Here is a 26,530-nt window from a genome sequence, read left to right on the forward strand (position 1 = left end):
GGTTTGACCATATCTATATAATGTACGTTGGCAGGTTTGACCATATCTATATAATGTATGTTGGCAGGTTTGACCATATCTATATAATGTATGTTGGCAGGTTTGACCATATCTATATAATGTACGTTGGCAGGTTTGACCATATCTATATAATGTACGTTGGCAGGTTTGACCATATCTATATAATGTACGTTGGCAGGTTTGACCATATCTATATAATGTACGTTGGCAGGTTTGACCATATCTATATAATGTACGTTGGCAGGTTTGACCATATCTATATAATGTACGTTGACCGGTTTGACCATATCTATATAATGTATGTTGACCGGTTTGACCATATCTATATAATGTATGTTGGCAGGTTTGACCATATCTATATAATGTATGTTGGCAGGTTTGACCATATCTATATAATGTACGTTGGCAGGTTTGACCATATCTATATAATGTATGTTGGCAGGTTTGACCATATCTATATAATGTATGTTGGCAGGTTTGACCATATCTATATAATGTACGTTGGCAGGTTTGACCATATCTATATAATGTACGTTGGCAGGTCTGACCATATCTATATAATGTACGTTGGCAGGTCTGACCATATCTATATAATATACGTTGGCAGGTTTGACCATATCTATATAATGTATGTTGGCAGGTTTGACCATATCTATATAATGTATGTTGGCAGGTTTGACCATATCTATATAATGTATGTTGGCAGGTTTGACCATATCTATATAATGTATGTTGGCAGGTTTGACCATATCTATATAATGTATGTTGGCAGGTTTGACCATATCTATATAATGTATGTTGGCAGGTTTGACCATATCTATATAATGTATGTTGGCAGGTTTGACCATATCTATATAATGTATGTTGGCAGGTTTGACCATATCTATATAATGTACGTTGGCAGGTTTGACCATATCTATATAATGTATGTTGGCAGGTTTGACCATATCTATATAATGTACGTTGGCAGGTTTGACCATATCTATATAATGTACGTTGGCAGGTTTGACCATATCTATATAATGTACGTTGGCAGGTTTGACCATATCTATATAATGTATGTTGGCAGGTCTGACCATATCTATATAATGTATGTTGGCAGGTCTGACCATATCTATATAATGTATGTTGGCAGGTCTGACCATATCTATATAATGTATGTTGGCAGGTCTGACCATATCTATATAATGTACGTTGGCAGGTTTGACCATATCTATATAATGTACGTTGGCAGGTTTGACCATATCTATATAATGTATGTTGGCAGGTTTGACCATATCTATATAATGCATGTTGGCAGGTTTGACCATATCTATATAATGTATGTTGGCAGGTTTGACCATATCTATATAATGGACGTTGGCAGGTTTGACCATATCTATATAATGGACGTTGGCAGGTCTGACCATATCTATATAATGTACGTTGGCAGGTCTGACCATATCTATATAATGTACGTTGGCAGGTTTGACCATATCTATATAATGTATGTTGGCAGGTTTGACCATATCTATATAATGTACGTTGGCAGGTTTGACCATATCTATATAATGTATGTTGGCAGGTTTGACTGATACTTGTTAAACTCTTTGATGTCACTTTAAATAGTCAACACAATAATAATTGTAAATTAAATTTATTTTAATTTCATGGTAATGTTATTTAGTTTATAAATGTCATATTTCTCTCCAAGTACTTTTGCACATTACATTCATATCACAATGGCAAGTATGTCCCTTACCAGAACAATCTCATTTTGGTTTAAATCATCTTCCAGCATGTTTTAACATTTTAAATATACCAGACAATATTGTATTGTAAAACCACTTACAGGACAAAACTAGTTTTTTTTGTGTTTTAATGTGTCAACAAATTGAATCATACGAGTAGCATATATCTTGAACAGATTATTTTGTTAAAAAATTGCAGATCCTTTTGAGATATGTGTTTTCTGTTATTTTATACAGCATTAACATATCATACTTCTTCCTTTAAATAACATTTTCATAGGTTTTAATGTCAGTTAAACGAATAAAGGAGACATAATTTCTATTGTTGCAGGAACCACCCAACTTTCAGGTACCCCAAATAAATTTCTTTCAACATAATTATAAAAGACCTAAACTTAAGTTGATTTATAATTTTTTATTTCTAAATTTGAAAATTAATTAAATAGTAACCATTTATAATTCAATATGTCACCCCTCCCTCACCCCCAATAAGAAAGATAGATTGTCTGATATACTTAAACATTGTTTTCGTCTTTTTATACATATTCTCAAAGAGTCATTTATCAAAACAATACAATAGATGTCTCTTTGATAAATATGCCATTAATCAGAGATAAGAAATAGAAAACAATTTCTTGAAATATTCAATATTTAATCAAATGTAGTTTGACTTCCTAATCAAACGTTTTTAGTTACATTTAGAGTAAGTGTTTGTGTGAACATACTACATCTGTTAAAACACAGTATCTTTGATTAAACTTAAATATTTCAAACAAAATATAAAAACATATAACACTTTCCTTCAAAATAAATTATAGCACTTCTTTGAAAACTTATTTTAATACATTTTAAAGGCAAATAACAAATAAAAAGTAAAATTCTAAAAACTCTATTATATGACAATTTTCTAAACATGTAAAAATGACTGGTTCGATCTTTCCAGCAAACTAATTCCAATTTGAATAACTTTTACTATTACTTCTTATTCTAATTCATTTAAAACAGACCCAACAGTTTTCAAAAAGGTAATAACACATACCTCATATAAAGAATAAGCTTTTAAATTTAAAATATCATTTCAAAAGGAAGTATTTGAAAAATCTTACGATCTTAGGCAATTTTATAACCAAGCCAAATAATATGCAATTCATTTAAAAGTAACATGAAAAGAGAAACATGTTAAGCTGATATTAAACAATAAAACTGCAGAAAGAGGAAAATTAAATTATTTTCATATATAATATATTCTATTAAAATATAACAATATCTGTTACATCAATATACATATAATACAAATATACAATTATATTCATAAATTTATTGTGTTAATATTAAATTGCATTATTAAAGTTAAGGTTGAACAAAACGATAATCATGCATACTGAACTGGGGATTTATACTGGCCACTTTAATAATTGTTTGAATTATCTCCCCTTCTTCAGGAAATTTACTATTTAGAAAGTTATTTCATTATATTTAGTAACAAATCCTCACAAAACTCAATCTATGTAATAACTGGTGTAATCCCATTAAAATGTAGTTTGTGTTCAGTTTGATTTGTTAACCACAAATTCTCATTAACACTGTGAATACCATGTTATTATGCATGTGCAAAACAATGGTTCAATATGAACAACTATTATTGAAAAAATGTGTGCAGTATATGTACAGTTCTATTTTCGTTGAGAACCTTCTCAGCTTATGAATTTAAACACTTCAGCACAAAAACTGTTCAAAGCAATCAGGGACAGCTAGTAACCTATTTTACATTTATATTCATTACAAATATCTATACATCATACAAAGTGAATCTTTAAGCAAAAAGCAACACCAAAATGATAGGAAAATAGAATGCAAACTGAAGCTACAGAATTAAGCAGACAGTCTTTCCTTTCTTCATCAAGTTATAGTGTCTTAACTGTAACAGCCATCCAATTTATTAAAACTTGTATAAAATCAAAAATTCAATATGCCCAACAGCAAGATGACATTCAGGTTCAATGGTAAAAACATAAGGTGAACCTTTTTATTTTCAAAGTATTTTATTGCATCCATTAATATGGTCATTATTTTTCACAAATAAAATTAAAATCCAACCCAATTACCAAATTTCAATTGAGAGTAACTGTCTGTTTTTAAAACTTTTTTTCCCTATGTATTTTCATCCTTCAAATCATTATTATTTACAATTATGTCCTTCATAATTCTGAAAATGTAATAAGTAATGCATAATTTTGATAATCAGTGACAGCCTAATTTTCTCAGCTAAATGATACTCTTTCATATAATTGACATGTTAAAAATCAATATCATTACAAAATAAATAATACTGATATTCTGATTATGTATGAAATTAATAAGTAAAATGTCAAAATTAGCTTTGCAATATCTTGGGACAGCATATTCTATTGATCCAGTGGGTAGCCATGACAATTGCTGAGTTTCAACAGGAGTAACTCAGACCACTTGAACCCTATTGATGAACTCTGGTTACCATAGAGATGGCCTTGGTCATCAGTGTCACCACATGATGGTTTTAATTTATCTGTAGACATCCATTATGATGCTGTCATGATGATGATGAAGGACTGGTAAGTTTGGAGAGCGTCTCAGGACTAGCAGAATTTTTTAAGATCTGGTTTTCATACTCTAACTGTTGATTTTTGTCCATCAGTTCTTTTATTTGTTCCTTTAAAACTTCTACCTCTTCTCTCACAGCATACATCAAATGACTTTTTACCAGATCCTAGAAAAATAAAACGGGATTTGTTCATAACATTGTTGATAACTTTTAAGGTAAAGCTGGAAAGTATTCTTGATGCTGAACACCACTAAATTAAATGAAATATAAATATTACTTTTACCTCATAAAAAAACACTATTAAAAAGCATTTATCGGGTTTTCATTACAAACTATAACCATTAGATGTCCAGAAAAACAACATGCTGGGTTCAACTGAACTGTGTAAAAAGGTATTACAAAACAAATTGAGTGAGCTAGGTGCTTTTCAAGTTCAAAACCAAAATGCCTTTGAATTGGCCCTAAAATTACAAAACCTAATAGTCTAATTATGCAATTTTGTTATTATCTTTGCATAATGAAGTTTTTTTTACCATTTAAACATTTTCTTTAAAATGAAGTCAGTCATGGTAGATTAAGGTTTACAAATTGTTTTTACATCTTTTAGTGATCAATCATTCGGCATTTACATTTTTTCCACAGAACTTGTGTAGAAACAAAAACAGCCAGTACTATGATGTCAAGTCTTATCAAGTAAAGCCAATTTAGGAAGGAGTGTTAGCTAGCTAAATAGTCCCAAGACACATTTACCAACCATCAAATATTGATACAATCGTCAAATATAACAAGATACTTAATGTTGTACACTCTCATTAATGTAGTTATTGAGTTAGTAAAATATTAGCTAACAAGTTTAAACAAACAACAAGGGAAAAATTCTGCACAAATTATTCTGAATACTCAGAGGAAAAATTGATTTCATTATAATAACACAATAAAAATTTGTTACCATCTTTAGATGTTGTTTCTGAGGTAAATGTTACTATGGTTACATATTTAATTACTGTATAAAGTAGAATTGTGGACACCTTAATTTCCCTTTAATGGATGAAGAGATGTAAGAAACCAACATTGATGACATATCAATAACGAAATTTTGTAAAACAGTATTCAAGTACATTAGATGTCATGTTCTGATTAAAACAGGAATGATTTGGTCTTGTTACATATAAACACCAAATATAGAATACTAGTTTTTTGTTATCAGTATTAAAATTACTAGCTTTGTGTCCCAAACTCTGTGAAAGCATACTAGAGTTATAATATCACACATTATTGACATTTAAAGACCACTATTTCTGAGTCTTCAGCCATAATGATTAAATACTATTACAAAATATTATACAATTTCCAGAGGTTTGGTTGTAAATTATATTCCATTCTAGGATTTTTTTTTCAACTTATGTTTATTTTAGTAGCTTTTTTTGGATTTTTGTTTATTTGCTGATGCAGTTATCAATCACCATTCTTATAGGGGATAATAAGTGTATCTTCTGTCAAATATCTGACAGGTATCAATCTTAAATAACATAACCTAGTATTTTTCATTAATTATAGCTGCATTTACATTTAGTTATGGTGGCCAACTTGCTGTGATCAGCAGGGAACATAACAATTATAATTTTGAACACTAGGCTGTTCTGGGTGAAAGAAGTCAGCAAATTTGGTCTATTACATGTATTATGGCTTCAGATAAATTTCTTAGTTAAATGTCCAGCCAGGAGAGCTTTAAATCTGATTTGCAATACTTTATTGAGGATACTAATTTACAAAACTTATATTCAGGAAAGGCGGAAAATATTTATACAAATGTTCATTGTTTTAGTCGTTAACAAAAATATATTGATATCCTATCTGTCATTAATAACTGATTAAACAGTAGCAAATGTTGCAGAATAAAACGTGATGATGCAATATTCTTCTTTTCTAAATATAAAAAGCTTCATGGTAACTGAGTAAATAAACATCTGTTATTTTTTTAATCAATTACATTATTAGAATGTATATCCTGTTCATGGTGTTGATTTCATGATGTTTATGTTTGATGCAAAAAGTTGCAAATTGAAGCAACCAACTGCATAATATCTCATATATACATAACATCAGTTTATACTTTAAAGTCATATATACATAACATCAGTTTATACTTTAAAGTCATATATACATAACATCAGTTTATACTTTAAAGTCATATATACATAATATCAGTTTATACTTTAAAGTCATAACGTGACGGTACCCAAATTGCACCTATTTTGACAGTTTTTTCAACTACGTTTTTTTATGATTAAGACAAAAGTTTCCATTTTGTGTTTATTTTGTAGCCGTGTCCTTCTTTACTATAGGTACACCAATTTGATTTTCAATGCATATGGAATCATAGAAAAATTGGTCTGAACTAACCTCCAAACCATCAATGATTCTGTAATGAGGAGTACCCAAATTGCATCCATGCTTAAATTCGCATCGTCAAAAGTCGAATAACAGAGCTTTTGTTTATTTTTTTCAAATATTTTGAACAATTGGATATTTGTCCATGCTTACTCTTCTTTTTTTAAAGAAATAAATACTTAAAACATATTGTATTTGCTAATTTTAAAAAGATGACGTTTTGATGACGTCGCATGGCGACGTTTCAGTACATTTTGCTTTTTCAGTAAACACTTCATCTGTTGATAAATACTGTGAACGTTTTGTGTATATTATCTTAATATATTTACCTATTTTGAAACACATTTATAGTATCAAATCATAAAAATACAAATTGTTAAGTCTCTAGGAGAGCTTGTAAGATTTCCGCTGCTATTTTTGCTAAATAGGTGCAATTTGGGTACCGTTACGTTATATACATACCGTTACGTTATATACATACCGTAACATCAGTTTATACTTTAAAGTCATATATACATAACATCAGTTTATACTTTAAAGTCATATATGCATAACTTCAGTTTATACTTTAAAGTCATATATACATAATATCAGTTTATACTTTAAAGGAAAAGTATATGACAAAATTAAATGGTGTCTTTAAGGCAATGATGCTATAGTTGATGTATTTTTTTTTTGAACATTGCAATGTCAAAATTTTATGTACACTTGATGCCTCAATATGATGCCATTTGTATTTTTAATGCTTTTTTAATTGTTTAAATATCCCTATTTAAATAGTATGATGATTATTTAAAAGTTTCATAATATCTGATTCAAAAACAAGTTTAGGAATTGAATCCTACCTAGGCAGTCTGTACTGTTAGCCACTAGTTTGATACCCATGACTAGTAAAAATTTTATTTTGATTTACAATGTAATAGCAGCAAGTTTTTGCAAAACTTTGGTTCAAAACTTTGGTTAAAAATGTTTGAACATTGGTCTTCAGACTTGTAGTCATTTAGTTTTTGGTGCAGACTGCTAGGTAATATTCAGAGTATTCAATAAAATTGAGAATGGAAATGGGGAATGTGTCAAAGAGACAACAACCCGACCAAATAAAAAACAACAGCAGAGGGTCACCAACAGGTCTTCAATGTAGCGAGAATTTCCGCACCCGGAGGCGTCCCTCAGCTGGCCCCTAAACAAATATATACTAGTCCAGTGATAATGAAGGCCATACTAATTTTTCAAAACTATCTGTCTTTATTTACTTACCATAGCTTGTTCTATTTTATTATCAATAGCAACAGTACTTGAACCACTGAAAAAGACAAAAGTAAACATTAATAATTTTATAAAAATTGACTGCTGTTATAAATTGTCTTTACAGTAAATCATATTGTTGCAATAAAGAGCACTCAGCGAAACAATTACCAAACTTGGAAATTATTGTCCATCAACTGAAAATGAAATCAATAATCCATTAATCCAACATATATATGCTTTGGAATAAACTAGGCTAGAGTTCATTTAAGCACCATGCAGTCAATAATTCTACATTAAAACCGATTCTCATAAATAAAACACATAACAATAGATTCAATATATCACAACCTATTCTCATGCATAAAACTCTAGGAAATTGGTACATTCAAAAATTTCATTTTTTTATTTCATTATTTTTGCTGCAATTCTATAATGTTTACAGGAAACAGAGTCCATAAAAAATAATAACAAATATAAACAAAGTTCTTACTCTTCTTCAATATCAAACAAACTAATCCAATCAACTTCTTTCAAAGCTTGAGTTAGTTGGAGATCAGGAAAAACAAATATATTCCCATTGCCATACATTCTACTTGGTGGGTTACAAAATTCCATAACTTTCATTGAAAGCAGGTTCTCACTCAATGAAGTATACAACAAAAGTTATAGTTTTCACTAACTACACTTTTCTATTTTCCACTTTCAAATATTCACTAATAAACTTTTGATTTTCAAGCTTTCAATAATTATATTTTAAAAACTATTCACTACAAGAGCTTTGCCACCTTACTTCTTACAGATCCACTACAATAATAAAATACAGGACCAAATTCACTTCTATTTAAAGATAAACGATTGTTTATGTACAGGTTATAAAAGTGCTTACCAAAACACTTCACACTACAGGTAACCCACCATTAAATCCTTGACCATGTCATGCTCTCATTTCAGGACATATGAAGGTCAATCACCTCAACATTCAACCATAGGTCATTTGCAATGGCTACCCATCATTTAGGGAGGAAGTTTTGAGGACAGAAGGAGACATTACATGGACATAACATTTTTCTGACTCATTCATGGCTATTACTGGATATTACCAGTTTACAACTAATAACAAATAATTAGATTAGACCTCTTTAGGTCAATAACCTATAGACTGCCAACCTAAGTAACAATCTTTAGAGGCACATTAATAGTCATACTCTAGTTAATACCAAAAGTCAACTTTATTTTTGTATTGGTGATGATGTTATTGATTGAATAAGAACTTTGAATGGATTCTGTGAATTACAGCACCATACTGAAACTGAAAGTTACTACAATATAATTCTATTGAGATACACTGCATCAGTACATAGTACACCCACTATTTACTAGTTAAAACTTTTACATATACACCTACTATTTACTAGTTAAAACTTTTACATATACACCTACTATTTACTTGTTAAATTTTTACTAATTCACAGTATGCATAAAGTACATCAGGAAATGTTAATAATGTTTACTCATATTATATCAACCGAGTGCAAAGTCATATTTTATGCAGAACTTGAAACAACTAATCAAATCGTTATTTAATATTGCTAACCTGAAGGGGAGGCATGTTGTCTAAGATTTGAAGTATAACAAAAATACTTAACTCCAGGTCAAATTCAAAGAAGGGAGGCATGTTGTCTAAGATTTAAAGTATAACAAAAATACTTAACTCCAGGTCAAATTCAAAGGAGGGAGGCATGTTGTCTAAGATTTAAAGTATAACAAAAATACTTAACTCCAGGGCAAATTCAAAGAAGGGAGGCATCTTGTCTAAGATTTATAGTATAACAAAAATACTTAACTCCAGGGCAAATTCAAAGAAGGGAGGCATGTTGTCTAAGATTTAAAGTATAACAAAAATATTTAACTCCAGGGCAAATTCAAAGAAGGGAGGCATGTTGTCTAAGATTTATAGTATAACAAAAATACTTAACTCCAGGGCAAATTCAAAGAAGGGAGGCATGTTGTCTAAGATTTAAAGTATAACAAAAATACTTAACTCCAGGGCAAATTCAAAGAAGGGAGGCATATTGTCTAAGATTTATAGTATAACAAAAATACTTAACTCCAGGGCAAATTCAAAGAAGGGAGGCATATTGTCTAAGATTTATAGTATAACAAAAATACTTAACTCCAGGGCAAATTCAAAGAAGGGAGGCATGTTGTCTAAGATTTAAAGTATAACAAAAATACTTAACTCCAGGGCAAATTCAAAGAAGGGAGGCATTTTGTCTAAGATTTATAGTATAACAAAAATACTTAACTCCAGGGCAAATTCAAAGAAGGGAGGCATTTTGTCTAAGATTTATAGTATAACAAAAATACTTAACTCCAGGGCAAATTCAAAGAAGGGAGGCATTTTGTCTAAGATTTATAGTATAACAAAAATACTTAACTCCAGGGCAAATTCAAAGAAGGGAGGCATATTGTCTAAGATTTAAAGTATAACAAAAATACTTAACTCCAGGGCAAATTCAAAGAAGGGAGGCATTTTGTCTAAGATTTATAGTATAACAAAAATACTTAACTCCAGGGCAAATTCAAAGAAGGGAGGCATATTGTCTAAGATTTAAAGTATAACAAAAATACTTAACTCCAGGGCAAATTCAAAGAAGGGAGGCATATTGTCTAAGATTTAAAGTATAACAAAAATACTTAACTCCAGGGCAAATTCAAAGAAGGGAGGCATATTGTCTAAGATTTAAAGTATAACAAAAATACTTAACTCCAGGGCAAATTCAAAGAAGGGAGGCATATTGTCTAAGATTTAAAGTATAACAAAAATACTTAACTCCAGGGCAAATTCAAAGAAGGGAGGCATTTTGTCTAAGATTTATAGTATAACAAAAATACTTAACTCCAGGGCAAATTCAAAGAAGGGAGGCATTTTGTCTAAGATTTATAGTATAACAAAAATACTTAACTCCAGGGCAAATTCAAAGAAGGGAGGCATATTGTCTAAGATTTAAAGTATAACAAAAATACTTAACTCCAGGGCAAATTCAAAGAAGGGAGGCATATTGTCTAAGATTTAAAGTATAACAAAAATACTTAACTCCAGGGCAAATTCAAAGAAGGGAGGCATTTTGTCTAAGATTTATAGCATAACAAAAATACTTAACTCCAGGGCAAATTCAAAGAAGGGAGGCATATTGTCTAAGATTTAAAGTATAACAAAAATACTTAACTCCAGGGCAAATTCAAAGAAGGGAGGCATATTGTCTAAGATTTAAAGTATAACAAAAATACTTAACTCCAGGGCAAATTCAAAGAAGGGAGGCATATTGTCTAAGATTTAAAGTATAACAAAAATACTTAACTCCAGGGCAAATTCAAAGAAGGGAAGTCCATAAACTGACAAAAATCAAACATGGTCGGGTGGTTGTCGCTTTGACATATTCACCATTTCCTTTCTCAATTTTATAATCAAACATCAAAAGTCCAACATAGAAGAAAGGGGGAAAAAAGCCCCAAACAAACTCAGAATATAGATTTAAAAAATATATATTTGCAAATGTTACATATTTGTATTGCTTATTGTTTATTGTTTATTTACATGTTTTTTTATGTTTTAGAAGCAATCCATTTGTTTGGATTTTATACTTTAAATTATACATACATTTCTTGTATCTTATCTGACAAATGGATCACCAAAATATAAAGGAACTACAATAAAAGCCTACATTATGTTGTATACTTGTAAAAAGTTACTTGTCATCTCACATGTTTAAACTGAACTTCACATAAATGACAAGAAAAATCTTAGCCAAAGGAATTGAACATGAAGAAACCTCTTGTTAATAATCAAAGTTATCAATTTAAGTCTTTTCAAAAATAGATCTAGAGGAAATTTACAACATGCATGCTGTTTAATTTACCTTACAACTTCCTGTGGGCTTGTACAAACACAAATGTTATATCTTTTTATTCAGATGTTCTATAAAAAGAAACATTTGACTAAAAAAAACAATCAAACACAATCCAAATGTATTAAAAGATTTGTTTTACTAATGTAAATGTGAGGCTATATGTAGTCTGAGACTTGCTTTTGGCTTGAATTTAGAATCTATTTTTCTGCAGTGATGATATACAATCTAGAATGTTTCTAGATCACGAAAACACAATGCTAACAAAACTGTAATACAAATTAAGAATGCATTGCACTATTCTTGTAATCATCGACCATTGCAATGCCATGTATAGGACATAAATATATGTGGTATGATTGCCAATGTGACAATGAACTATCCATTGTGACCCCATGAACACAAGGATGTCTGACCCAATGAACACAAGGATGTATGAACACAAGGATGTATGACCCCATGAACACAAGGATGTAAACAACTAAAGGTCACTGTACTTAATGTATGACCTTGAACAAACAAGCAAAACCCATACTGTTTAGTAAACTTCTTATAAAAGGCCCAAACATGACAAACTTTAACAAAAAACGTGAATGGCCTGATTTTAGGACTTCTTTTTCTTCAGTTTATTTTTGTATTCCTTCACAAATATTTAAAGTCCTTGGTTTATTTATCATTTCAATCATAACAGTTCAATATCTGTGTTTAAATTCTATTGAAAGTTGTCGATATCACTATTATTTAAAATATTTCAAAACAAGACGTCCTTGATGTTAGTCCTTGACCAATGGAGCTTTGACCTATGGGTGTACATCATTAGATTTAAAATTATTATCTCTGAAAACAACCATTGTCTTTGACAAATGACCTTTTAACCTTAAATAAACTCCAGCTAGAGTGACTTGTTTACACTAAATCATCTATTCTGAACATGATAATCATATTCTGGTCAGACCTTTCCATGGTGTGCAATTAAATTATAAGATTACATAATCTTACATGTTAAATTATTTGTTGAACTGAAGAAAAAAAAAACCTCAGATATCTTGGAGCAGTGCTCAATGGAACTCACAAATTAAAACAATAAGCACACTGTCCTCTCCACTGTACAGAGTATCAAAATCAAAATAATTTTTGTACACACCTTACAAATTTAGACTTTACAATGCAACTTTAATATTCACAGTGGCAGATCCAGAACTTTTTATAAGGGGTTGGGGTGGGGGTTGGGGGCTCCAGTCATGCCTCAACTTTCAATGCATATACCAGTTTAAAAATAAAATTGATAGAAAGTTGTAAAGTTTGCTATTTTTAGATGTAACAAATGACCTTGACATAGATGGGATAACACCTGTTCCTAATCTGGCCTTGGTACTAACAGGTCAATAACATGTTCATGTGAGCTTCTAGTGCTTTTCATGAACATAACAAACTCTCAAGAACAAATCCTAGCATTATAATATACCAAACACAGGGCAATATTGAATATTTTGCTTAGTAGAGAGAAATATATAACAATGAAAACAAACAAATCCTAGCATTATAATATACCAAACACAGGGCAATATTGAATATTCTGCTTAGTAGAGAGAAATATATAACAATGAAAACAAACAAATCCTAGCATTATAATATACCAAACACAGGGCAATATTGAATATTCTGCTTAGTAGAGAGAAATATATAACAATGAAAACAAACAAATCCTAGCATTATAATATACCAAACACAGGGCAATATTGAATATTCTGCTTAGTAGAGAGAAATATATAACAATGAAAACAAACAAATCCTAGCATTATAATATACCAAACACAGGGCAATATTGAATATTCTGCTTAGTAGAGAGAAATATATAACAATGAAAACAAACAAATCCTAGCATTATAATATACCAAACACAGGGCAATATTGAATATTCTGCTTAGTAGAGAGAAATATATAACAATGAAAACAAACAAATCCTAGCATTATAATATACCAAACACAGGGCAATATTGAATATTCTGCTTTAATTTGTTTCATTGTTATATATTTCTCTCTTTTATTAAAAGAGAGAAATATATAACAATGAAACAAATAGATTATACTTCTCGACATTTCTTTTAATACACATCCTTTAACCTGACAAAATAGACATATAAAACGACAGTACACCTTACTTGAACCATACATTTGATATAGTATAAATGAGTTCAAATAAGACATTGCATGACTAATTACCCAATATATGCAAAAATTGTCATTATCTGTCTCAAAGGTAAAAACAATAGCAGGTGGTGTCAAATATATATGCCTGACGTCAGTTTGAAACGGGGAACAAGTAAAATTAAAGGCATTAAATCACTAAATGAGACCCAAGAACTTTCAATAATCATTTAATATTATAAATTGACCTCGCAGAAGTCACAGTCTGTCTTCGGGGATAAAATAAAATGATAAAATATACTATGTTTGTTTTCAGTTGTTCTTGTTCAGAATCAGAATATTGAAAGACTGTAAAAATACATTGGCTTTTGACTTAATTTTTCAAGCCTTGTTTAAAATAGAAATCCACTTGAGTGAACTTAAAAGGGAAAACATGTAGTTAACACTGAGGCAGTGATTCCCATCAGACTTTTTACAGTTTCATTAATGTTCACTGAAAGATTGAGGAATGTAAGTGTCAGTCAAATGATTAAAATAGCACTCTAATCTGTGCCTTTGGTGACACACATTGTATGGTAGTATGGATTATCAATAACTGAATTGTATACATTTAATGAAGAAAGAAGCATAAAGAGAGCTATTTGAAAGGTTTTAGTCCATCGCTCATAATATCTGAATATATATATATATATATATTTTTTTTATAAGAAAAGTTGCTTTTTAACTGGGGGAGATTATACACACTTCAAGTACTTTTTAAAATAAGGACTTAGTCTAATAGGATTTTTTTTTAATGTTTATAAGTTTGTTGCTAGTCTTGTTCAAATACTTAGAATCATTATGCAATATGATAATAATATCTAAATCCTAACAAGACCTTTTTATGCATAAGCATTGTTGTATCATTTCTTCCAAGTTGATTAAGTACACTACGTATTATGTCAAAGTACATTTTTTTGGCACCTGTATTATCATACATCCTTTTTATCCTAACTGATCTTTGATGATGATGTCTATCATTACATAATTACATGCTCTAGGTTGAAGACAATTATCAGTTACCTGCTTTTAAGTTAAGTTAGCATATAATTTGATAACGTTTAAGATTTCCACTGAGATAGACTGCTTTTGAAGGATTTAAGGAAGCAGATACACATTCATGACTAAAGAAACTTCAAGTTTCTAGTTACACAATTTACAACTTTTGCCTTGAACTTTGGGTGTGGTTCTTAAAAAAACAGATTTACAAGTTAAACCAATGCCACAGAAGTTCAAAATACAGCATGAGCAAAGACCTAAGAAGTGTTATAAAATATTAAGTGTCTCACCATCAATAAAATTAATAATACTAAAAAAGTTTTAATTTGTGCATTTTTTCGAAGATATTTAATTAAAAAAAAAGCTAGGTGTAGTTGATTTTCATTCAAGTCTAAACTAAATGCGTGTTGGGGTTCTTACTGAATTTGTTCTTTAAATTATTCATGCAATAATTAGTTCATGCATGCTGTGTCACTACTACTAAAAATTTCACCATCTCCATACAGAGAATACATAGCAATTCAATGTATTGGAAAGTATATAATGAAAAAAGTAATGACTTTTCTATTTTGAGCTGCAAATATGACATTGTCAACATCTAAAAATATATCTTATTTCTTTTTTTGTTCAAAGGTCAAACAATTATTTGTTTAAAAGAAAAATAAATAGAATCCAGTTTGACACAGATTTATGGATTTATGTCACAAAAGACAGGTAAATGATAAGGGGAGATTAGGCATCCAAAACACAGGTAAGTCAGGTAAGGGGAGATTAGGCATCCAAAACACATGTTATTAATAAAAGGGAGATTAGGCATCCAAAACACAGGTAAGTAATAAGGGGAGATTAGGCATCCAAAACACAGGTAAGTAATAAGGGGAGATTAGGCAATAAAACACAGGTAAGTAATTAGAGGAGATTAGGCATCTAAAACACAGGTAAGAATAAAAGGGAGATTAGGCATCCAAAACACAGGTATGTAATAAGGGGAGATTAGGCATCCAAAACACAGGTAAATTATAATGGGAGATTTGAGGCATCCAAAACACAGGTAAATGGTAGCAGGAGATAAGGCATCCAAAACACAAGTAAATGGTATCGAAAGTTAGGTGTCCAAAACACTGGTAAATGATAAGGGGAGATTAGGGTCCAAAAATCAGGTAAATGATAAGGAGAAATCAGGGGTCCAACACACAGGTAAATGATTAGGGGAAATTAGGTATCCAAAGCACTGGTGAATGATAAAGGAGATTCAGCATCCAAGAAACAGGTAAATGATAATAGATTAGGGATCCAAAATACAGGTAAATAAAAGGGCAAGATTTGGCATCCACAACATAAATAAATGATACTTTGGGAGATTAGGCATCCAAAACATATATGATGTATGTGCACATGTGAATAAAGATTATATGCATTTGGACAATGTAATGATATAATCAACATCCTTATTTTATCATACAAAAATAAATAATGGATGATGCAACAGTATAAAAATATTTGCAACAGACAATAAATGTCAATTGACATTATGAACACCAAAAACTGGATAACTATACAAATTTAAAAACAATAATGACTAATATTTGATGTCATCTTCTAATATTATCCTTATATTAGTTGAAGGTTAAAGGTTAAGTTTCAGCTATACTCGTGCATTTTCCAGTTTTTTTTTTCTTCTTTGAAAATCTTTTGTCTTCAATAAGGTTATAAAACAAACACTTAACTTTCAAACACAACATATTTTTGAGTCAGTACAAATAATATACCTAATTCCAAAAATTAAATAAATATTTAGAAAGCAAAAATTTTGTTTACACACCTTGACAAAATATGTCTACACAAGTGAACATGCCATACCATGGACTCAAATATTTGGATATGTTATCTAAAATATTTATCGATTCCTTACAAGTAAATACAAATTTCACAGAATACATTTATAAATAGACATCACGATCTGCCCACACTTTCTCTTGTGGGAAAACAAAACCACAATACTGACTAATTTTTATTGGATGACTTAACAGAAAGCGCCCTTATAAACAAATTAAAACAACCAGGAAAAACTAATATCTTACTTATAAACAAATACCCTATTTCATTTTTTTCTGAAATAACAAAGTGCACATGTCCCTTAAACTACTATAAATCAATATCATATATAAATAGCAGTGTATTGCTACTAGCAAGCTGTGATGTTATGAAATGATCAAGTTTCATAATATTAAAATATTATTATTATATGCAAAATGTACATTACAAAGTTATGGATCTGACATCTTTAACCGCCTAGTCCAAGAATGCTCTTAAACCATTAAAGGTCAGACTTTTTTGGGACTAAGGCAAGCCTTAAACTCTTCAACATCAGATTCAAATCAACCTAGTTCCGAAAAACGAGTTACAGACATCAGATTTGACCCCTTCTAAGTCCAAAATCAAGTATGTCCAACCCAGTCCCTGAAACAGCTTATGGTTTGATGGCGTCAGAGTCACTGTACGAGTCACTGTACGTGTGTAGAAGACACTTCTGAATGCAAACTCATTACAGAAAATATCCAACAAATAATTGACTTACCAGAAGTTTTTCAAAAATTCAAATGCCGATATAAACTGAGTATTATTATTATCCTCTATTACGGAATGTTCTGTTTGTAAATCTAAATATCTGAACACTTGACTTGGTGAAGGAGGAGTTTCCATTGTAACACAAAATGCCACAGAACTCATTTTATAAAAGCCAATGTGCAAATTGGCTTAAATAAATCTTTGTCACAATTTAACAACTCAAAAGCTTCAAATATCTTTCTATTACTCTAATTGGTATGCAGGTTTTCAATTAGTAGCTTATGTCCATTCAATACTGAATTTCCTTCAAAAATAATTTATCAATTTTGTAATGTACAATGTTTATGTTCTGTTTATATATATAGTGGATTTTCCTTTACATCACAGGGCGTTACACTCTACTATGTTTTAACTTCCACACAGGTATAAAACAGCTGATTGCCCACTCAACCAATGACATTGACTGACGAGTACAACCACTTAATGAATATTCATTTCAGGAAATCAACAATTGTATAGCACAGTACTATAAAGTACATAAATTAAGAATCAATTTGTTATTTATACAGTTACAAGAAATGAATTATTTGTTGATATTGAACAATAACCTGTGAGGGCATATATTTAAGTGTATCCAATTTTAAATGAGATGTTAAAACAATTCTTTTCTTTTAGCCAAATTTCAACAGGCAGAATATGGTGTATTTATTTAGTTTTATAGGTATCAAACATCAAACATTGGTTTAATCCCTACCCCCCTCTTATGAATGTAATCCATGAATATATGTATAACTGTTGCCTCGTTTCAAAATAGCAGATAATTTTCTAAAAATAACTTTGTAATAAAACTATTAATTGTAACTCTTGAAGTTAGTAACTTCCTTTCTGAAATAATGATTAGCCTCATTACTCAAAGACAATTATTTCCTTCACAGTTGTTTACATGTTGCTAAGCATAAAGGGTGAGGCTGTATGGGGAGATAAAGTCAGGTGATACTAACATCTGTCTGTAGGAAATATCAGTTAAATACAGATATACATGTATGGAGGATAACACTCAGAAAAGTACCAGTACATATTAATATGATAAACAAACAGTGGTATTGAAAATGGTTACAGAATGATGAATAATTTAGTACAATGCAAGAGATGTGATGATAGATATAATGGTTTACATCAACTAGATATCATGGTCCAATAACACAAATAAATAGCTGCAGCAAATAAGCTCGGTGGTCTAATGGTCGCTTGCTTCAGGTGCTAATGTGTTTAAGAAATTTTTAATTTAAAGACATTAAAATTGTTTTTTTCTGCTTCTCCACTGTAAAATGCCACCATGGTTGAATATGGCTACCCCATTCACCATTGATAACCATGGTCACCATGGTTGGATGTGCTTTACACCATGGTCAACTATTGTTTTCCATCTTTATGGCCATGGCCATGACCATGTGTTACATTGTAGTGTTGTGTCGTTGTTCTCCTCTTATATTTAATGCATTTCCCTCAGTTTTAGTTTGTTACCCCGATTTTGTTTTTTGTCCATGGATTTATGAATTTGAACAGCGGTATACTACTGTTGCCTTTAATACATCTGAAAATGGTTGACCAAGCTCAAATCGTGGTTGATCATTGTCAATTTGATAACCATGGTTTGCTACATTTGTGATCATGGATGACCAAGCTCAAATGAATTTATGCCCATGGTCAATTTGACAACCATGGTTTTCTACATTTGTGACCATGGTCGACCAAGCTCAAACTTAAGAGTTCATGACCATGGTCAATTTGACAACCATGTTTTTTTACATTCTTCACCATGGTTGACCAAGCTCAAACTTAAGGGTTTATGACCATGGTCAATTTGACAACCATGGTTTTCTACATTTGTGACCATGGTCGACCAAGCTCAAACTTAAGGGTTCATGACCATGGTCAATTTGACAACCATGTTTTTTTACATTCGTGACCATGGTTGACCAAGCTCAAACTTAAGGGTTTATGACCATGTTCAATTTGACAACCATGTTTTTTTACATTCGTGACCATGGTCGACCAAGCTAAAACTTTAAAAGAGTTCATGACGATGGTCAATTTGACAACCATGTTTTTTTACATTCGTGACCATGGTCGACCAAGCTAAAACTTTAAAAGAGTTCATGACGATGGTCAATTTGACAACCATGGTTTTCTACATTTGTGACCATGGTTGACCAAGTTCAAAAATAAGAGTTTATGACCATGGTCAATTTGACAACCATGGTTTTCTACATTTGTGACAATGGTGGACCAAGCTCACACTTAAGGGTTATGACCATGGTCAATTTGACAACCATGTTTTTTTACATTCGTGACCATGGTCGACCAAGCTAAAACTTTAAAAGAGTTCATGACGATGGTCAATTTGACAACCATGTTTTTTTTACATTCGTGACCATGGTCGACCAAGCTAAAACTTTAAAAGAGTTCATGACGATGGTCAATTTGACAACCATGGTTTTCTACATTTGTGACCATGGTTGACCAAGTTCAAAAATAAGAGTTTATGACCATGGTCAATTTGACAACCATGGTTTTCTACATTTGTGACAATGGTGGACCAAGCTCAAACTTAAGGGTTATGACCATGGTCAATTTGACAACCATGTTTTTTTACATTCGTGACCATGGTCGACCAAGCTAAAACTTTAAAAGAGTTCATGAAGATGGTCAATTTGACAACCATGGTTTTCTACATTTGTGACCATGGTCAACCAAGTTCAAAAATAAGAGTTCATGACGATGGTCAATTTGACAACCATGGTTTTCTATATTTGTGACCATGGTCGACCAAGTTCAAAAATAAGAGTTTATGACCATGGTCAATTTGACAACCATGGTTTTCTACATTTGTGACCATGGTGGACCAAGCTCAATCGAGTTTATGACCATGGTTAATTTGACAACCATGGTTTTCTACATTTGTGACCTGATGGTCACCCAAGCTCAAACAAGTTTATGACCATGGTCAATTTGACAACCATGCTTTTCTACATATGTGACCATGGTCGACCAAGTTCACATCTTATGTGGTGGATAACTGTCAACTAGACAACCATGGTGAATTAAATAAACAATCTGGTTAACCATAGTCAAATAAAAATACAACCTGATCGAGTGTCATCTTAACTATACAGTATACAACATAAATTTAACCATCACATTAGGGGGATAAAGCACACTGCATTTAGGAGTTGGAGCAAAACCAGACTGGCTCTTGAAGAACCTGGTCTATAAGCTGGTTTAATATCTGGCTAACAGGGTCTGTCCAGTATAAAGCAGGGTTCATATAAATATTTCATTAACATGTTTCTTCTCCTTATATGCTAGTAGATGCATGAATATTGGCCACTAGACATCAAATATAAAAAGAACAAGGTATGGTAGGATTGCCAATGAAACAACTCTCCACAGGAAACCAAATGACCATTTCATAAGCATTGCCATCTTAAGACTCATTGGTTTAATTAAAACCCATGAGAGATCTAAGTATACAATTACATAATTCTGATGATGCTGATCCTGAGTCCTTTACTTCTACATCAATATGATGAGTCAAGCATAAACATTTAATTACAGAACAGTAATATAAACTTCCTTTATGTTTATAAGTGTTTTACATTATGCCAAGGACTTTGATTACATTTCAATGCAACAATGACATCTCTCCAGCAGAAAAAAAATCCTGTGCATTATGTAATGTTATTCCCTTAGTTTAAAGTGAGTGTCAAATATCAAAAGATTGCATGCATAAACCCTCAAATCTGTGCAAACAATTTAATATCAGGATTCAAAAGTATTTGAAGGACACCAAAATTTGCAAGTCATTTAAGTTAAACTTTTTTCATTTTACAGATATAAGTAATTTTACATGAGCTATTTATTAATTTATTTATTCATCTTAACAGAAGATTTTTACATCCAATTCATATGTAAACATTTATTTTTCTTTAAATCGTAATATAAATAGTTATTATTTGCCATCATCATTTCATATATACATGTATAGTTTTTTTTTTTTTTTTTTTTGGGTCATTGCTGATAAAATAGGCATATCTTAAAAGTTTTGTGTTGTTGGGAGAAAAAATACTTTGCATGTGTTGAAAATTTACAATATTTGATTTGTTATGTAATAAAAATTTAAGTGCAAAAGGGCAGCATTCTAAAATTTTGTATGCAAAATAAAAAATTAAACCTACTAAATTTTGTAACATGCATGCATAAAAAGGCAGATTGATGTGGGTGATGGTCTGATGGTCAGCGTTTGGAAAATGTAACTATTATGATATCTTTTTATAGAAGTGTTGGTATGTTTGCTACAACGTAAATCGTGAGAAAAACAGAAGATTATTTAGCAGTTCTAACGAGAACTATGATTCATTTCTGCAAACCACCTTAATTCTGATGTCATAATAAACAATTGTATCAATAAAAGTATGTACTTTTACTTGATACATGTAGTTCCGTTTATACTTTTGTATATTGTCAATGAGCTCACATCCCAAGTATTCTCCCAATAGACACCCACTGCCCACATGTACATAGTACCTTGCATTGATTTAATCAAATTTGTTTCATACATGTTTAAGTGGCTTCAATTAAGACTCATTTTCTTGACATAAACAAAATAACAGAAAAGTTTTATATTAAGGCGCCATCTATCTGAAGCTACCTTTAAACTGTAAAATATATAGGTTTTATTGACATTTTCAATGAATAAGCATTTTTAACACTTAATTCATATGTTTTTAAAGTTTTATACTTCAAAATAAGCAAACAACTTTAAAATAGATGCTAATTCAAAATTTAAAGCAGTTTTCTTTTCAAGATTAAAAAGGTTTTCAATTTATATAATTCAACAATAAAAAATAATCAACCTGGTAAGTTCTTATGTCATTTTAATACATTCCAAAATACATATATTTATGCATCACTACACTTCCTTTGCTTACTAATGGCTTTTAAATATAATAAATTCAAATATAAATTTCCCATCCAATTGCAAAATTGATGTACATGCACTTATTATAAAAAGTTGACACTGAGTGATTTCTGATTGTTTTGCATATTATATCTTCACACCCTTACAATAACCACCTATCTGTATTTATGCAGATACAACAAGTAACGTATGAAGATCTGATGTGCTGGTTTACAAAATCCTTTATATTGTAATGGAAATCAGAAAAATTCTGCATTACACAAAAGGGAAAGCAGTTTTTTTTATTAGCAAAAAGAAAAACTTGTGATATTTGTATCTGCAGTACAGTTTATAGTCGAGGAGTATTGTAGGTTATAAGGTCTATTTTTTAAATCAAATTAATGTAGTCTGAATTTCCAATTTTCACTGAATTCTCAGGAGACCAAATTTCAAGGAAACAAATATTTTTTGTACAAATTCTATATTTTCAGATAATAAATCATCATGACCCCTTCCATACCGGGAAACATTATTTATGTTGTTGCAGCTACATTTTTCAACAATTCATCATAACTTTTGGATCACAAATGAATTTGAGAGTTCTATGAGTTATTGCTTTAATCTCAAGAAGGCATGACCTTTTTTAACTGACTTATTTACCAACAGAAGCAATTTTATAAAGAAAATGTCTCTTCTAGTGTAGTCTACACATGAATGACCACAGAATTAGCACAAGCCTATTACTAAAGTATTACAGAAGTCAGTGACCTTTCAATCAACTTTCAAACAACAGCTTGTTACTTAAATATAGTGTTTACAAGATTCTTACACAATTTAAATTTGTAAGTTAATGAATCAAAGTCAGGATTAAAGTATTTTTATTTGTAAGACTATTTTGAGGAAAGAGCAGAACTGAGCTACTGTACTTTATTTGACTCTAATTTGGATAATCTTCACAAATATAAGTTAAAAAACACCATTTTGAGGGTTAAAATGCAATATAACAGAATTATTTCCTGGCCATGGAAATGCCAGGGGAATGTGTCGAAGGACAACAACCTGACCTGAAAGAGCAGAAAACAGCCAAAGGACACCAATGGGTATTCATTACAGGGAGAAAACCTCAAAACCAAAAGCATGGTTTATCTGGCGCTTTAAAACAATAATACACAACAAAATGGATGTATGCCATATGAAAGGCCCAGACATCAAAAATGGGAAACAATTCAAATGATAAAACTCAACCATCTAATTTGTTTACGAAAAAAAACAAATATGACAGACATGATCGAACCAATGACTGAACCACTGAACTAAAGGCTCCTGACTTTGTCTGTTTTAATGTTTTTGTTTATCTTCACTAGTAAACATTGTCTTTGTTTGTGATTGAGGTTGTCCTTGTAATAAATTATACCATCAATTAAAAACATATAAATTAACATAATTTTGGCATAATTTATCCACTTAACTAAGTGGCAAGTTTTCATGTCAGAGTGCCTTAGTCTTTTCTCAGTGACACTTTTCAGAACAAAAACTATTTAATGACAATAATATAATAAATAAATTTGATTTAAAGGGGACTGGATGTAGTCAGAAAAAAGGGGACTCTACAACTGGAAATCAGTTCAATACTGTGACGGGTTAAAATGTTGTCTCTACTCCAAAACATTTAAATATATAGTTTTATAACAATATAAATGTTGTTTAAATTTTGATATTATATGTTTGTAATGATTGTCATGTTTGTCTTGGTAACAATCCAATATTTGGATTTTACACCAATAAAATGATTTGATTTGATTTGATTTGTATTGAAATTAAGGTCACCTGCAAACCTTACTATTTCTTTTTTAAAATTCTTTAAGCGGGTTATACTCAGGGAGCATGGTGCTCTTCCCACATGGGGTAAAATTACTGTTAAATGTTTAGAAGAGAGAGTGAATATCAAGTCTACAGAAAACTCAATTGCAATGCTTCAAAAACTTTTTCTGTTATGTCAATTATATTACTGGGTCATTGACTGGAACAGATGATAAAATCAGTTAAAAAGAAATTAAATTTTAATATTGTATTTAAACTTTTTTATCACCCTATAATAAATATTCAAAGCAGATTATACAGTCACTGTGCTCTCTAACCTTTGTGGTTAATCTATACTTCTATATTTATAACTTAAATTCAGAATGTTATGCTCTGCAAGAAGTAAATTTAAATTCTTTAGAGAAATGTATGATGATGACATACAAGCAGGGCCTTCTGACGTCAAGTAACCACAGGGACCGACGGATACTGAAGCATGACCACCCTAAAACCATATTTGGTAATTCTAGTTAGCACAAAGTATGCACTTTGCATATAAAACAGTAAACACAAGCATTAAATCACTCAGATGTTAAAGAATTTGTTGCCCAATGCTTTATTTCCATAATTTAAATGTTGACAACTTTTTTGGTAATACATGTATGATGTCAATGACACAGGGAATAGAACATCAATTCAAAATAATCTTTTTAGACCATGCAAATAGAAATGATGGCCATTGACTTTTTAAAATAGATTGTTTATAAAAAGGATATCACAGGACTGCTAGGTTATTGTTTGAGCTAAAGCTGGCTATAGTTTGTTTATAGAAAGGACATCACGGGATTGCTCCGTTATTGTTTGAACTAAAGCTGGCTATCTTATAACAAAAACCTACCATATGTCACTAAGCATGTACATGAACATATGTCAGTGTGTCAATCTAAATATAAACTGTGGATACAGTGATATGTCTTGTCTAGATAAATTTTACTAGTATGATGCAACACTATGGTGAAGAGCTCCAAATAGTAAAATTAGTTGTTGTTCCAATGTGTAGGTTGAAAACATTATTTCACAAACCTCTTTTTTTTTTTTTTTTTTTTTAAATATCTGCCTTTAAGTTTTTCATACAGGTGATTTTAAATAGATTTCCACTTAAAAAAAATATTACCAACTGCTTCTAGTTTGACCCCCTCATCCTGTTTAAAACAACCTTCAGCTGAAATCACCCAAAAGTTTATCTTTTCATGCCATCCTAATGCATCGATCATAGCATGGCATAGTTTTACTGGGTAGAAATATCCATTAATTTCAACTGATGAAATGTAGATAAATCAGCCTTAACCCCTCTGTCTAAATATATACCCCCTTTTTCCACATTTAATTAAGCTAGAAAAGTAAAGTGTAATTTGGAGCACTATCAATTTGATTGTCTAAGAAGAATCTATTACCTACAATTGGCAAAAGTTTGTGTGGATCATAACTGGGACAGATATCTGTCAGCTGCCTGTCTGATATTGTTGAACCAATCTTTCTTGGCCTATTTTTAATTCAAACTCTGTAAGAGCTGCCTAGATTACAATATTGGTATTCTTTTTACAAAATAGTTTACACAATGTTTAATATTGAGTAAGTAATATGAGGATGTTTTCTGAGTTTTTGCATTTAGGACAAATATTGTTATGATTTATTTTCCATTCCTCACCCCCCCCCCCCCCCCCCCCCCCCCCCCCCTTTTTTTTTCCTCGTCAGAGAGATGTTGAAACCATACTTAAACCTAGTTTGCTCTAGAAAAGCAGCAATATATGGGTACCATCTTTAGATGGGAAGATCATGTCTGAATCTCTCACCGAGGTAATCTGTAAAGGTCTGGTAAGTGTGAAGGGAAAAGACATAGTTTTCACCTTCTTTTATTGAGGTAATCTGTAAAAGTTTGGTAAGTGTGAAGGTAAAAGACATAGTTTACACCTTTTTGAAGTAATCAGCAAAAGTTTGGTGTGAAGGAAAAAGATAGATAGTTTACACCTTCTTTTTGAGGTAATCAGCAAAAGTTTGGTAAGTGTGAAGGTAAAAGACAGATAGTTTACACCTTCTTTTTGAGGTAATCAGCAAAAGTTTGGTAAGTGTGAAGGTA

At 30.9% G+C, this 26,530-nt stretch overlaps 1 protein-coding gene across 4 annotated transcripts in view; it reads right to left on the minus strand.

Annotated features, from left to right (window-relative positions):
* Positions 1-1,641: 1,641 nt before the first annotated feature.
* Positions 1,642-26,530, minus strand: part of LOC139517719 (TSC22 domain family protein 4-like) — a 62,397-nt gene continuing 37,508 nt past the window's right edge. For all 4 annotated transcript variants that reach the window (XM_071309078.1, XM_071309079.1, XM_071309080.1 and 1 more), the window contains 2 exons: positions 7,981-8,026; positions 1,642-4,497 (listed from right to left, as the gene is read on the minus strand). In XM_071309078.1, the coding sequence (XP_071165179.1) occupies positions 4,321-4,497; positions 7,981-8,026 (223 nt within the window). In that variant the 3' untranslated portion in view covers positions 1,642-4,320. The remainder of the gene's footprint in view (positions 4,498-7,980; positions 8,027-26,530) is intronic.

The sequence above is a fragment of the Mytilus edulis genome, chromosome 3, assembly GCF_963676685.1.
Source record: "Mytilus edulis chromosome 3, xbMytEdul2.2, whole genome shotgun sequence".
Taxonomy (NCBI): Eukaryota; Metazoa; Mollusca; class Bivalvia; order Mytilida; family Mytilidae; genus Mytilus; species Mytilus edulis.